At 35.8% G+C, this 16,836-nt stretch overlaps 1 protein-coding gene across 3 annotated transcripts in view; it reads right to left on the bottom strand.

The window, feature by feature from the left end:
• The window catches only part of LRRK2 (leucine rich repeat kinase 2), a 139,532-nt gene that overhangs the window by 89,712 nt on the left and 32,984 nt on the right, over positions 1 to 16,836 (bottom strand). For all 3 annotated transcript variants that reach the window (XM_032347771.1, XM_032347772.1, XM_032347773.1), the window contains exons 14-19: positions 15,978 to 16,090; positions 11,350 to 11,494; positions 11,071 to 11,210; positions 6,471 to 6,599; positions 6,226 to 6,396; positions 995 to 1,253 (exon numbers count right to left, since the gene is read on the bottom strand). In XM_032347771.1, coding sequence (XP_032203662.1) covers positions 995 to 1,253; positions 6,226 to 6,396; positions 6,471 to 6,599; positions 11,071 to 11,210; positions 11,350 to 11,494; positions 15,978 to 16,090 — 957 coding nt within the window. The remainder of the gene's footprint in view (positions 1 to 994; positions 1,254 to 6,225; positions 6,397 to 6,470; positions 6,600 to 11,070; positions 11,211 to 11,349; positions 11,495 to 15,977; positions 16,091 to 16,836) is intronic.

Raw genomic sequence — 16,836 nt, 5'->3', positions numbered from 1 at the left:
TAAAGCAAACATGCTATTAACCAGATAGTCCTTAAGGTGAAGAGTTGTAGAATACGACCACTGTTGGGAAGGAAGTGGGCATGGGAGTAAGTTGTCAAAGGCAAAGCAGGGAGCTCAACTTTTAGAAACACAGTTAATATGAATGACTGACATCCGAAATGACAGAAATATTAATGGAGGATGATGTTAACTTGTCATCAACATACTTAATATATATTAACTTGAAAATATAAAGAAAATACATCCTTAATTGAAATATTAAAAAATTGAAAATGAAATATGTTAACATGAAAATGCAAAGTATATATATATGTATATGTTTGTACATATACATTTTGATGCATATTATATGTAAGCATATAAAAAAATCTAGTAAGTAAATCTACATTGATTGTCTATAAGGGATAAAATAATTACCGTTATTTTCTTCCTTACAATTTTTGTGTTTTGTTATTCTTAGAATAAGCATGGGTTACTTTTGTAATAAAAAAGAAAATATATCTGGGGTGCCTGCGTGATAAAGTCAGGTAAGCATCTGCCTTCAGCTCAGGTCATGATCCCAGGGTTCTAGGATTGAGCCCCACATCAGGCTCCCTGCTCAGCGGGGAGCCTGCCTCTCCCCCTCCATCTGCTTCTCCCCCAGCTCATGCTCTCTTTCTCTCTCAGGTAAATTAAATCTTTAAAAAATAATAAAAATAAAATAAAATATATTTTTTTAAAAAAGCAACTGTTCAGAAGATCCCACTATTTGGCTCTATCTTTATAGATAGACTTTATCTTTAAGTCATAAAGAATTAAATATAATATCGTTTTACAGCATTTCATGACCAAAAAGAATCAAAACCTTTCATGACCAAAACGATATCAAAACCTTCACAATTATCTTGGCTTAAGTTGTACCAAACTGAAATAAACCTAATGAAAAGATCAATGACTTAAAAAAAAATACTAACAAAAAAAAAGACTTGGACAAAATCTTCCTGTTAATACTTACTTGTTTCTTTTCTTAAATTAGATGTCTTATCTGGAAATAAAGGACCAAGCCATGAAGGTTCAATTTTTCCTATGCAAAATCCTCCAAGGCAAATGCTATTATTGGCCAGATCCAGAGCAAGTCTTCTTAAGAGTAAGCTAATGATCTGGCTGTCACCTTTCCCAATGCTTATCGCCAGCGCCTTCCGAACATCTTGTTCGCGGGAACCACCATTCAGTAGCAGTTCCACCAATTTGGGACTGCTGGCTTTCTCACATACCTAGTAAACAAAAAAGGAAGGTGAACATATTAAAGGCCCATATTTCTTCCTTTTGGTAGACTAGTAAATTGAATTTTGTGTGATTATTCTCTATACCCTCAAATTTAGATAGAAACAAGATAAGGCAAAACTCATCCTTGAAATAGATTAGGAAAATAAAAGAAGATTAGTGCCACAAACATCAGAGTAGCATCAGCCAAATAACCTGCCATGGGAGAGTAAGTTACCATGAGAGAGGCCACATGATATGGAGATAAAGTTCATAACACTTGAAGTCAGAAGCCCACTGCTCTACCAATTATACATATTGCTTATACCTTCTGGATTCCTGTTTACTCCTTGAAGGACATCTGGGAAACTAGTACCATTCACAGTAAAGGCTACTGCCCTGCCTTCATTCATGATGTAGAATAACTAAATGAGAATATGAACATCACAAAACTTGTTAATGCTACATACAAAGGACAGTCATCTCTGATTTCTGGTTTCCAGGACAAGAATGTGAATTTCTACAAAGAAATTTCTTGTCTCTCAGTTTTCTACCTTCCCCTAAATACGGTTTTCAGAGTACATGCTCCAAGTAGGTTAGCATGCTAGGTGCTACAAAAACCACAGGGACCGTAGTGAGCAGAGGGAAGACTTAGCAATGTGTAGCATACCAGCCTATGCAGAACAGCTTCTGAAAGGCGAAGGAACCTGATGTGCTATCAACCAGAATATCAAAGTAATAGATGACAGAAATATTATATGTCAGGTACTGTGCTGAAGTCTGTGTACACTTGATTTCTAATTCTTATTAAGAATCCTATGCCAGGAGCGCCTGGGTGGCTCAGTGGGTTAAAGCCTCTGCCTTCCGCTCAGGTCATGATCTCAGGGTCCTGGGATCGAGTCCTGCATCGGGCTCTCTGCTTGGCAGGGAGTCTGCTTCCTCCTCTCTGCCTACTTGTGAGCTCTGTCTGTCAAATAAATAAAATCTTTAAAAAATATCCTATGCCATAAAAACTATTACCCCCATTTTAAAGATGAGTATTTAGAAAAGATAAATGATTTGTCCCAAACCCTTACAGGGAGTCAACAAGAGGCCTGGATTTGAAGTCAAATCTGCTCACTCCAAACCCTGTGCTCCTTTCACTACCCCAAATTAAGGATTAAAAAAAGAAAAGAAAAGAAGACCCTAAGATCCAAGGTAGCAGATCAGGGGAAGGACACTGGGGGAAATTCCTGAATTCTCTAGAATTTAAGTATGTCAAAGGCGTTGAGGGGAGCATTCTGTGGTTCAAAGACTAAATTACTGCCCACCATCTCCAGGTTACCCACCTTCTCAACCCATTCTTCTCAGAGTCACCAGGGTGCTCTTTTACTTTAGATATGATCAAGTCACTGTCCTGTTCAAAAATCTTCTAAACCCCTCTGCTCCAAGACATTCCCCAAACACAACATACAATTTTTTAAACCTCATTATTTTTCATTTACACTATTTCTAGGCTCTCAATGTTTAACTCTACTCTTCATCGAGCCAAAAATGTTCATTCCTGAAGGAACAGCTTTATCAGCTCTTGCACGCAAGTCCTTGCTACCAAGCTCCCAAGCTCTCTTCCTCCTTCAGGCTCCCATCACTTTTGTTTAACATAGCACTTAGCACACTAAACCAAACATGCCTATTGGTTTTAAAACTGGAATGAAAAGCTTGGATGCTATTGTAATTCAATTTGTACCTCTATAGCCTAGTATAATACCTAGTAAATATATAGGGACACCTGGGTGGCTCAGTGAGTTAGGTGTCTGCCATCCACTCAGGTCATGATCCCGGGGTCCTGGGATGGAGTCCCACGTCTGGCTCCCTGCTCAGCAGAAAGCCTGCTTCTCCTTCTGCCTGCCGCTCCCCCTGCTGTGCTCTCAGTCTCTCTGACAAATAAATAAATAAAATCTTTAAAAAAAAATACCTAGGACATATATTTAATTTAATTAGCAAATTACTAAAATCCTCTTTAAAAGTCCACAGGAAATTTAAAAGGAAGGTTGGGAAGAAAAAAGACAGAGGGAGGGAGAAAGGAGGGACAGAGGGCCAGAAAACTCAATAGCAAATGCCTCTCTGCAGCCCAGCAAATTTTTACGTCTTACTGCCTACCTTATATTAAGATGATTTATGTTTTATCCTCTCTCCTCTCCCAAGAGAAATAAACCTCTCTCCTTTCCACACCTAGAAATAAACCATCCTGAAATACGAAACCCCTTGTATATTTGTGACTACTTATCTAGCACAGGGCTCTCCACCAAGAAGTTCCTCAAGCATTTTTATAGAGTACTTTTCTTGAGGGCCCAAAAGATCCAAGCTGACTTTATGTATAGAGTGCCCTGAAGAGAGAGATATGTAAGAAAGTGTATCAGATAAAAAAAAAATTACAAAAGTAATTTCAACTCCATGAGAAGAAAAAAATACTGCTCAGAACTACAGTTTTACATTTAAATAATAATGGAGATAATTCAGAATATAATCAAAGATTATCAGAAGTATAATTGACGATCCTTTGCAATCTTCTCTCTCATCTTCAAATTTATAAATAATGCAGCTGATAAACAAAGCCAAATATTTCACACTAGCCTTTAAGAATAAATGAACAACTCCCCCTCCTTCCCTACTACCACGACCGCTATCATGAATCTATGGTGTAGACAAGAGATGAAAACAAGCACATGGGAGGCAGATTTTCCATCACCTACCAGGAGAATGTCCTTAGGCAAGTTACTTAACCTTTCTGTGCCTCATTTCCTTACCTGTAAAATAGGAATACTACTATAACCCATTCCTAAGGTCGTTATAAGGGCTAAATTGTATAAAGGATTCAGAGCAGTGCCCACGGGGTAATCAAGACAACAGTGTTTGTTATTATTTTTACATGGTAGTTCTTCCCACCATGATTTGATGATTTTCATCTTTGGATCCCTATTCATGCATTTGCATGCCCAGTCCCAATCTTCCATAATCTTCTATAGGAATCATGTATATTGCATCATTAAATTCCCCTCAGAAAGCCTAATAGATTCACTCCATCTTTGCTCTGAACAGACCTTAATTATACAGCATTGGTACACAAATAGTGTTTACTACCTTATTTTACACTATAAATAATGTATGTTCAATCTATCCACAAAAATCTATGTTCAATCTATCCAAAAAAATTAATCAATATTTATTATTTTTTAGATACAAATAATCTCTGGCAACTTAGATACATTCTTTAAATTTAATACACCCATAGATGTAAAGACCTGATTTTTTTTAAGAAGATAATAACTAAATGCATGAAGTCCAAAGAATATGTGAAGAAGAATAAAATAAAAAGCTTCTGTAGAAATATTTGGATAACTTGAGAGAAGAGTCTGAAGCATTTCCAGTGGTAATATAAAATTTTTGCACTCAAGTGCTCTTAGGTATTATTTCCCTAACAAAAAATGTGAAGGGGAAGTTTATTTTCAGTTCTTTGCCATATCCCCCATATCCCAGTAACATTAAGCAATGATCTGCAGATCACATGAAAGATACACAATAAAAGTGTATTACATTATTGAAGGAAATAATTTAATTACCTTTAATAATAGAGAAGCAACTAGTTTTAAGGTGAATTTCACAAATGAAATTTGAATAAATTTAAGTAATATGATTATTTGGTTTTTTTTGTGTTTTTTTTGTTTTTTTACCAGAGAGAGCGAGCAAGCACAGGCAGACAAAGTGGCAGGCAGATGCAGAGGGAAGAAGCAGACTCCCTGCTAAGCAAGGAGCCCGATGTGGGACTCGATCCCAGGACCCTGGGATCATGACCTGAGCTGAAGGCAGCCGCCCAACCAACTGAGCCACCCAGGCATCCCTATGATTATTTGGTCTTAATGTACAAATTAATTATGCATGAAAATAATTTGCATGTTCAGTTTCTTTTTATGCAGAGTGCCAATCAGTACTAACTTAGTGTGTAGTTGACAAATTGAATCCATAGGCAAGTGGAAAATTAAATAAAGTAAAGCTTTAAAGTAAATTATTGGAAATTATAGTATTCTGTTGGTCATTTAATAATGTATATTAAATCCCTACATAATTCATTTGTTAGAAATATGACTACATTTCTAGAAAATACACATGGTGTTACCTGAATGCTATTATAAACTAAAATTTATACAATGGAGAACTTGAAATAACACATAATGCACTTCAACACTAAATACGTACAGTATATAAAGCCATGAGTTAGCTATTCTAGATGATACAGAGATGAACATTGTCTATTTCTACTTTCATATAACTCACAAAATATAAAGAGGTGTACCTAAATTCTCACAGACTTACAGAAGTAAATATTTTTTATGGAGGCCAACAGTACAGGGCAGGATTTATTAGGGAAGGAGAATCTGGGTTAGATTTTGAAGGAAAAGAAGAACAATTAGAGAGATGTGTTTGCACAGTGCATGAGGGAAGAGAGGGAAGGAAGGCAGGACCACAGTGCTACATGACCACAGGCGTGGCCAATGGCAGAGGATGTCCATGGGAACAGCATCCCCAAAAGTGTGCAGTGTACAGCCTACATGGCCACACGCAGTAGCCCTAAGGACAGAATTTTCTAGCAGAGAAACTGAAAACAGAGAGAAAATGGCTGAAAGATGATCAAAACAAATCCAGATGCTGTGTGGAGTATGCCCGGAGAACAATTTGCAGAGAGACGCATAGTAAGAGACACATTTGGAAAGTTATTTATCCACATAACAAGGTAGGCAAACAAGTAAATGAAGGTTTCCACTGCATACACCTCAAGGACGCTCTTGCCTCTGAAATTCTGTGAATCTAAACTCCCACCACAAATCACAAGCAATTGTGCAATTAACTGGCAAATTCTGTAGTAAAGAATAATAGGATATAAGGAAGAACTGTACAGTGGTAGAGTCTAATAACAGGAAACACAAAAGTCAGGCCTTGAGTATTTACCTGACAAATTAAAGACGTTGCCTCCTTTGTTCCATTGGCGTCCGCTCCCAACAGAAGCAAGCATTCAACCATGATACTGTTATTCTGATCGCATGCTCTCTCTAGCAGCACACTTTTTAACTCGTCATCCATAACTAATTTTGCAAAGCACTTGCAACAAAGGTTTAGAAACTAAAAAGAACGGAAATGAGGATTAGAGTTAGCTAAATACATAACAGTTAGCATATAGGTGTAAAACACTGTACCTGTTGATCCTTTTGTTCCATGATACTAGAAGACATCTGATGAAATATCACGGAATCAAAGGAATGATGCACCAGCAGGTTGGAAAAAGACACTGACAATTCCAGTATTGCCAAGATTGTCTGAAATCCCTGAAAATGTGACCAAAATAATAGGCAATAATAAATAATAAGCAATTCTAGGCCAAAAGAATAAATAAATAATATAAAACAGTTTGTATATGATACTTAACTAAGTAGATGTATTTATTGGGTTTGTACTTAAAAGCTGTAAACTTTGAAACAATCCTATAAACACACCTTGCTCTCTCATTGCTAAGAAATACAGCAGGCACATAGAGAATAAAATGCCAGGTAATAAACTGTTGTCTAGCAAAGCAGAAAAAATACCTAATGCATTAAAAGTTGACTTTTAAAGATTCCTGTCGAAGCAATACTTACAGGATGAAAGCCAAATATTAATTAATATTAGAATAGCTGAATCGGCAGGGTCTACACCCAAACTGGCAGTAAAGTGTATTTTTTATTACAAGATTACAGATTAGTTTATCTAGATAGACCAGTATTTCCCCCTTTCTTCTGTGCTGTGCTGCATGTGTGTGTTTGTGTGTGTGGATGTGCTTTCTTCTAAAATTTCAACCCCAAGCAGACAAATGTGTGCTCCTAGATTTCATTCATGTTGAGTATATTTGAGAAAAGCTCTAAAGGCATTCTGAAGTTTAATCCTTATAGCAAATTATTTATAAAGAACTAGTAAGTCACACCATTACTTTTTAGAACGACCTCAAACATATTCCTAAGAGTTGTCCAGGCTCTCCACTCATGAGATATTCTAAGGAAATAATGAAATTATGAGTTTACTATTATTTAACTTGGGTAAACTCGAAAAGATAAATTGAAATTTCAAAATTTTTATTATTTCTCAATATATTAATGAAAATGTCTAAATAATGCAATTATTATTTTGAGCTTTTAAGATGCTGAATTTCTACAAATATTTACTAACATTTAAATAAGAGAAGTAGTCTTAATTTATGCATGTTTGAGAGCATGAGGTCCACCTACCACTAGAGGTCCCTGCAAATTCAAATGAATGTACCTCAAAGCAAGTAATACAAATGTGCAAAGGCACATAATTCAAAATAAAAACTTATAAACACTGAACTGGCCAAATAAAATATTTTGGCAGGTGAAATTGAGCCCACTGATCAACAGTTCACAATCTCTACTATAGAGATCCTAAGATTTACACCTGTATGAATTAATACTGAGTAAACTGAGAGCTCTGTACCTGTACAAATTTATTTCCTTTCTCTAGAATTACTTTTAATCAGTTCTGGCTTGGCTTTAATCATCCTAGGGTGAGGCACATTATAAAAAGCAGATTTATAAAACAACATTATTGTTTTTAATATAAGTATGTGTGTGTTCAGCTCTTTATAATTAAAATCTTTACATACATTATCTCATTTACTAATAATGTCTGTATGGAGGACAGAGCCTACACATTTTTATTCCTGGTCAATTCTGCCATTTATGAAAATATTTGTTGAGTGTGATTTATGGAAGCTGCAAACTCCATTGCTAAAAAAAAAAAAAAAATACAACCAAAGCAGGAACTCTTAAAGAGACTACTTGTTTTGCTAACTTTAGGGGAAAAAAAAGTCAGCAAAGTGGATATGGAAGGAACCTACCTCAACATAATAAAAGGCTTATATAACCCACCCACAGCTAACATCAAACCCAATGGTGAAAAGCTAGAAGCTTTTCCTCTAAGATCAGGAACAGGAAAAGATGCCCATTTTCACCAGTTTTAAAAGTCCTAGTCACAGCAATTAGGCAAGAAAAAGAAATAAAAGGCATCCAAGTTTGGATGAAAAGGAAGAAGTTAAACTGTCACTATTTGCAGATATTATAAGTAGAAAACCTTAAAAACACCACCAAAAACTATCTGAACTATTAAATGAAATGAATTCAGTAAAGTTGTAGGATACAGAATTAATATACAGAAATTGGTTTTATGACTGTACACAAATCATGAGCTATCAGGAAGAGTAATTAAGAAATCAATCCCATTTATGATTGTATCAAAAGGAATAAAATACCTAAAGATAAATTTAACCAAAGAGGTAAAAGACCCGTACTCTGAAAACTATAAAACATTGGTTAAAGAAATTGAAGACAACACAAATAAATGGTAAGATACATGATGCCCATGGGTTGAAAAAATCAATAGTATCAAAATATTCATACTGCCCAAAGCAACCTACAGCTTTAATGCCATCCCCATCAAAATATCAATAGCATTTTTCACAGAAGTAGAACAAATAACTCTAAAACTTCCGTAGAACCACAGAAGACCCCAAATAGCCAAAGCACTCTTCAGAGAGAAAAATTAAGTTGGAGGTATCATACTCCCTGATTTTAAACTATACTACAAATCTACAGTAATCAAAACAGTATGGTACTGGCATGAAAGCAGACATATAAGGCAATGATATGGAATAGAGAGCCCAGAAATAAACCTATACATATACGATCAATTAAGCCAAGAATGTACAATGGGGGGAAAAAATAGGCTCTTCAATGAACGGCATTGGGAAAACTAGACCAGCTACATGCAAAACAATAAAACTGGACTACTATCTTACACCACATACAAAAATTAAATCAAAATAGATTAAAGACTTAAATGAAAGAGCTGAAACCATAAAACTCTTAAAAGAAAGAGCTGAAACCTAAAACTCCTAAAAGAAAACATAGAAAGAGCTGAAGCCTAAAAACCTAAAACTAAAAACCTAAAACCTAAAACTCCTAAAAGAAAACACAGGCAGTAAAGTCTTTGGCATTTGTCTCAGCAATATTTCTTTTGGACTATACTCCTCAGGGAAAGGCAACAAAAGCTAAAATAAACAAATGAGACTACATCAAACTAAAAAGATTTTGCACAGCTAAGGAAGCCACCAGCATAATGAAAATGTAATCTAATAAAATGAATGGGAGAAGGTATCTGTAAACCATACATCCAACAAGGGGTTCGTGTCCAAAATATATAAAGAATTTATACAACGTAATGCCAAAAAAACCAAACAACCCAATTTAAAAAATGAGTAGAGGATTTGAATAGACATTTTCCCAAAGAAGACATACAGATGGTCAACAGACAGATAAGAAGATGCTCAACATCACTCAGCAAACAGGTAAAAGGCAAATCAAAACCACAAAACCCACCTCATGCACGTCAGACTGGCTATTATAAAAAAGATAACAAATAAAAAGTGTTGTCAGGACATAGAGAAAAGGGACTCCTCGTACACTGTTGATGGGGATGGAAATTAGAGCAGCCACTTTGGAAAACAGTATGGAGGTTCCTCAAAAAAATTAAAGATACAATACCATATGATCCAGCAATTCCACTTCAAGGTATTTACCCAAAGAAAATGAAAACACCAATTCAAAGAGATATATGCACCTATATGTTCCCTGCTGCATTATTTTCAATAGCCAAGATATGGAAACCACATAAGTGTCCATTGATAGATGAATGGATAAAGAAGATGTGATACACACACACACACACACACACACACACACACACACACACCAGGATATTACTCAACCATTAAAAAGGAATGAAATCTTGCCATTTTCAACAACATAGATTGACCTAGAGGATATTATGCTAAATGGAACAAGTCTAACAGAAAAAGAAAAATACCATATAATTTCACTTATATTTAGAACCTAAAAAACAAAACAAATGAACAAAAAAATGCAAAAGAGAAACAGAGGCAAAGATACAAGAAACAAAGTGTTGGTTAGCAGAGTGGGGAGGGGCTGAGGGGCAGGCAAAATAGTGAAGGTACAAACTTCCAGTTATAAAATAAATAAGTCATGGGGATATTATGCAGAGCATAGGGAATATAGACAATAATTTTATAATAACTTTGTATGGTAACTATATTTAACATGGAGATCATTTTGTAATATATAAAAATATTGAATCACTATGATGTATCCTGAAGTTAATGGCATTTGATATGTTAATATACTTCAATAAAAATAAATACATGATAGAAAAAAAAAGATCTGAGCCAATTTATTTCTTAAACTCCTCTAAACCAGTATCTTTCATTCCTTATATGGAACAGTTATTATGTATTACATGTGAAATTTTGCTTGATGAAAAATGTTTAAAACATTTCACTGCAAGAAAGAAAATCAAGGAGAAAGATTATTAAAGGTAAGTAGCCCACAACAAAACACTGAGAATGATAAACTTTGAAACAATTATAACTTCTATTATCTAAAATCTAAGCAAATAAAGCTCAGTTGGCTGGAATTTCTTTAGGACATTCTCTGCCCTTTCATGAAAAAGACAAATGGCAAATAAACATACTGATTTTAGAGATTTAATAACGAAATACAAGATATTTAGTGATTCAATCCAATTCTCTTCACCTTCTATAATTAAAATACAAAATGATAAATGGTTTTTAATTAACTAGAATATCTCCATTTATGCAAAATGGGAATTGTACCAAATGCTCTGAAAGAGAAATCTTTGTAAAATCCCAAACTCCCTTCAAGACAATGCACATACTTTAATCTGTACTTCGGCCATATCCTTAAATCGTTGTAAACTGGAAACCAGAATTTTTGCCAGCAGATGCCCAGTTCCTATGCATAAATTCTTCTTTGTAATCAAGCATCCTATCAGACTTAATCCCAGACATTGAATTTCTAAAAAATAAATAAATAAAGGGGAAAAAAATAAAATTGTCTTAAATCTCAAAACTGAAAAAAAAAAATTAAAGACATCCAACCAACAGCCAAGGCCTATAAAAATCTGTCCTAAATCCTGAGTTCAAATTGTACCAACCTTGGTCATCGGGATACATCTGCAGCGTGTGAAGCACGGAATCAATAGCACCTTCCAAGGACAATACTTCTAGCGCATCAGGAGAATGTGCTATAGAAGAAATCACTTTCAACCCACATTTCTGAATCCCAGGATTTCCAATGAACTAAAACCAAAAGGACAATTAATATTTGCTATTTAAAATAAGTTCTTAAGGGGCGCCTCCGTGGTTCAGTCGTTAAGCTTCTGCCTTCGGCTCGGGTCTTGATCCCAGGGTTCTGGGATCCAACCCCACATCTGGCTCCGTGCTCAGTGGGAGCCTGCTTCTCCCTCTGCCTGCCCATTATCCCTGCTTGTGAGCGCTCGCTCTCTCTCTCTCTCTCTCTCTGTCAAATAAATAAATAAATAAAATCTTTAAAAAATAAAATAAAATGGGTTCTTAATACTTACCTTAGTTAAAGCCAGCTACAGGCTGATAAAATATAAACTAGGTAGTCTACATAAAGACTATTTCCCCTGATTTTTGCCTTGTATTACTAACTACTTTTTAGTTACTATTAAGGATAAGAGCTACCATTTTAATGATTACTGAGAATCTGTTCTGCACTAAGTATTTTACATGCATTTTCTTTTCACAAGAATCTTAAATCCATACCGATATCCTTCCCATTATAAGCTGAGTTTACTGAGGGTTAAAGGGCTTGAGTATCCCTAAAGTCACACAGATTATACATGGCTGAGATGAGACCAAATTAGGGATGTTCAATCCCACCGCCTATGTACTTAACCGGCAAAATACAATGCTGACTCTCACCATAGAAAATAGCAATTGAGAATTTGCTCTTTAAGTGTTTTATGTGCCAAATCTCATTTACTCCCCCTCAGCAACATATGTAATAGGTTCCCCAAATTTTAAAGATGCAGGAACAAGAACTCAAGTCACACAGCTAACCTGTATGAGGTCTAGGACATGAATATAAATGTCTCCCCTTAAAAGTTCAGGAGTCAAAAAAAAAGGGGGGGGTCCAAGAGGCTCATTTCTACCTCTTCTACTTCTTAAAATCAACTCCTCTGGATGATTTGACATTATTTACAGCTATTCTAATAGAGGATACTTCCTTTTTATTTATTTATTTTTTTCCAGACTATCCTACTCATTGACTGAGGAGAAACAGTCAATACACCTTCCCACAATGGACAACCACAATCACACCTTCCCTCTTTCGACATCTGTGACATGTAGCTACTTCTTACATGGGACGGGTCAGCTCTGCTTTTCCACAATGCTTTACAAACTTTTGCCATACTGTAAATGCCCAGCTTTCCATTCAAAAATTGCAATGTTATCCTTCACAGGACTTCTGCTTTCACAGACACTAGTTCCATGGCAGCTCTACTCCTAATCTCTGACTGACACCACCATGGAACACCACAGAGTTAAGCTTCAAGTCAAGTCAACCTCAAGTTCTGTTGTAGCTTCTTCAACTAAAACCAACTACCCTCCAATCTTTCATTTCCAAGTCAACAAACAGACTTTCATTCTTTTCCAATCTTATCTTCCAATGCCTCTCACCTGTCCTCATTCATCATTTTTTTTTTTTTTTTTTTTGTATAGGGTTCTCATTCTGTGCCTTTCTCCTCCACCCCCTAATTGCTCAGCTTGGACATCCTATCATTTCAACAACACTCTCCTATCCTCGCCTCCCTTTGGACTTTTTCCTGTCGTTATTGTCATCTTACCAACTCCCTGGGTAGTAATTTGGAGCAAGTTAAATTTAGGTTTAAATTTTGCCTCTTAGTTCCACTTTAAAAAACTAATAGTTCCATTTTCGTTCCACTCAAAATGAATGAAATAACATTTACTCAGAAGTGGCATTTACTCAGAAGGTATTATTCAAGAAATACAAAGAAGTTCAAAGGGGTTCACAGTGAAACTGGAGGGATGGCTCATGTCTGTCTCAGCTTCCTCACCTCCCACCAACCCTAAGAAAGCAGAGTTGTTATGGGGATGAAATGAGAGGACTCACTGTCCTCGCAATAAACCCCAATTGATGGCCACAGTTCATGCCTTGGGCTAAACACCCTCCTCAAAGATGAAAAATACCTAACTGGGAGAGACAGTGTCCCTTAATTGGCCTTCCCTTCCATCAAGCTACCACTTCTCCTCCATTTCTAAACTTATTAATAGAAACATCTATACCCACTCCCTTTATATTCTCATCACCCCTTAATTTCATATAATCAGACTTCTGTCTTAACCAAAGAAAAAAGTCCTTTAACAATTGAATTGCTGTTTTTTCCTCCTTTGATTTCCACAAAATGGCACATCCCTAATTATTCTCAAACTTTAAAGCCATTCATTGGACCATCTTCTTTACAATCTCTTCTTTCAGTGTTAAACTTTTCCAAAGTTCTTTTTTTTTTTTTAAGATGTTATTAATTTATTTGACAGACAGAGATCACAAGTAGGCAGAGAGGCAGGCAGAGAGAGAGGGGGAAGCAGGTTCCCTGCTGAACAGAAAGCCCCATGCGGGGCTCAATCCCAGGACCCTGGGATCATGACCTGAGCTGAAGGCAGAGGCTTTAACCCACTGATCCACCCAGGTGCCCCCCAAAGTTCTTTTTTGAAATCCCTTCTATCCATGGATGGGACTTTATACACAAATGCATTTCATGTCAGCATAACAGCAATAGTAACAACCATAACAATAATGCCAAAATCCATGTAGCACTTGCTATGTGCCAGACATTCTTATAAACCTTTTACGTATATGAACTCATTTAATCCTCCCAATGCTATAATGTAGAAACACTATTATTAGCCCTATGCTATTGATGAAAAAAATCGAGACACAGAAACCCTTAAGCAGAAAACTCAAAACCCAATTTTAAACTCTCTTAAGCTCTAGCTAAGCCCACATTACTCTTTGCTTGACACCAGTCATCTTAAACTCAGATGTTCAAAGTTAAAAGTTTATTATCAGGAAGGCTCAGTCATTGAAGCATCTGCCTTCAGCTCTGGTCATGGTCCCAGAATCCTGGGATCACAGGAGACCTGCATCAGGTTCCTGCTCAGTGGGGAGCCTGTTTCTCCCACTACTTATGTGCTTTCTCTTTCTTTCAGACAGATAAAAAAGGAATACAAGGAAGGAAGAAAGGAAGAAAGGGAGGGAGAGAAAGGGAGGAAGGACAAATGAAAGTCACTGTTTAGTGAGATGCTGTGTCATTATTATTCAGTTGTTGTAATGAGGGGGTGGGAAAAGGGAGGAGGCAGCAGATTTCTCAACAACTTCTGGGACTAATTAGCAAAAAGAAAGTAAGACCTGAGAGCTGAGTGACTTCTCAGCATCATGGTATTTACAGGTAGAGCTGGGTCTCTTGACTCCTGACTCCTTCTACCCTATCACACTCCTATTCAATAACTTCGGAAAAGATGGGCTATCCAGGATCACAGTTATCTATAAGGCTGTTCTGGTACCTCTTGCTTCTCACCAACACATACCATGAATAAAATTAACTGCTCCCTCCTCTACATTCTTAGAATACTGTCCATAAAGCTAATATAGCTCATGAGTCCCAGTGCAGAATAAGTGGTTTATGCATAGCCATTTTCCCCTGCCCCGAAAGAGAGCCCAGATAGAAGGGTACAAAACATGCTCGCTTTTGTCTTCCAAATGCCCAACACAGATCCTTCCACCTACTGATCTTCATCAAATATTTCTGGAATTGAAGTCAACCCATTATATTGTTATATTCAAAAATCATATTAAGATTTCAGTACAAATGACTAAAATATATCATAGACAGTTACATTATAAAATTCAGTTTAAATTGAATTTTTAAAGGAGATCTCTCTGCAGGCTATTCTAACTGTGACATTTTTCAAAGTACAATGAATCATAAGAAATCATTTCCATTAACTACTTTGACTCCTTTCTGCCTTCCATGAAAACATTAACTCTAATCATTCGTTACATCTTTACTCTTACATCTTTCATAAAGACCAATTCATCTCACAATAAACTTCCAAACCTTCTTAATTCCATCAACACCTATTGCATTCCACAATATAAATCTAATTCCCCTCTTTTTTCACACTTAGCATGAATGTTGATTATAGTCATTATAATATTGCAAACGTATGGATATGTAAATGACTAAAAATGGGAAGAAACCATGCACGCTGAACCATTTCAGAGTTTATCTCTGAAGAGGGTAATGAAAGTAAGCTCATGTAATCAAAGACGACTTCAACATTGTTCCATGTGTGTCTTCATGGACTGAACCTTCTACGCCTGAAAAGATAAGCAGCCAAAAGAAAGAAAATAGCAGCCATAGTTCCTATCAGTCTTAGCTGAACATCTAGCTCTTTAGTTCTTTTTCTGATTGAGTAGACTGGAGTGGATTTATGTTACTAGCCATCTAAAGAACCTGTCCAAGTCTGTAGTCAAGAGTACACTTCCCTTAATGGAATGAAACGTCTCTTTACCCCCTTAATCCTTACTGGCATCTTATGTTTCCACCCACATAACTTCCTCCTATCATAGTAAACAGAAGGTGGAAAACTTAAGTGAAAACAGCCCTTCCATATCCCCATATTTCATATTCTAGTTAATGGTACAAAGGCAGAAAACCTATATTGCACATACCTTGTTCAAAGCTGCTAGGACTAGTTTATGAATATCATTCTTGAAACACTGTCTTTTAACCATATTTAGCTTATGTTGATATTCAGTATCTTCTCCAGATTCTTCTGGCATCCCTAAATAAATAATGAATAAATAAATAAATAAATAAATTCTCATAAAGAGTAAAGCTGAGCAGACTGTCACTTCATAGAAATGATCATAATTAACCTAACAATACATACCCATGTTGTACTTTTTTCTAATGTATAGTTCCTTATCAAAAAAACAACACTTATCTTTAAGAAATTTATAAAAACAACTTATCATTGAATATAAAATAAATACAGTATACGTGGATGTTTCCTGAATTTTGGGATAACTGGGTGATGGGCATTAAGGAGGGCACTTCATGTGATGAGCACTGTACTGGCAACTGATGAATCACTAAATGTTACCTCTGAAACCAATAAAAAAAATTTTTTTATTAAATAAAAAAGAAAATTAAGCAAATAAATGACTAGCAAGAAGTTACTATGTGGAGAAATTTTTCAATTTCTTTTTTGCAAACAATATCTTTTTTGTATGAATAAGCTGTACTCATCAGACGTTGAAAGATTTTTATGCAACAATGGACCACTTGAGAGAAGCTCAGTTATTTGGACTGCAACAGAAAAAGGTCAAATGTGAAATGCAGACATAAAAGAACAGCTGGACCAACAGCCAAAAGAAAAAAGATTTTAGTTTCAGCATTATGATGGTAAGGAGCACGTAGTTTTGTTAAAAGTGCTGTAAGGCTATATAGTAGTATTAAGTTACTTAAAGAAAACATATTCCTTATTAAGCTACATGGTAACAAAACGACTCTAAAACTTGAAAAGAC

The sequence above is a fragment of the Mustela erminea genome, chromosome 6 (assembly GCF_009829155.1).
Source record: "Mustela erminea isolate mMusErm1 chromosome 6, mMusErm1.Pri, whole genome shotgun sequence".
NCBI lineage: Eukaryota > Metazoa > Chordata > Mammalia > Carnivora > Mustelidae > Mustela > Mustela erminea.
The sequence above is the reverse complement of the archived record's forward strand: the minus strand, read 5'-3'. Positions and strand labels throughout refer to the sequence as shown.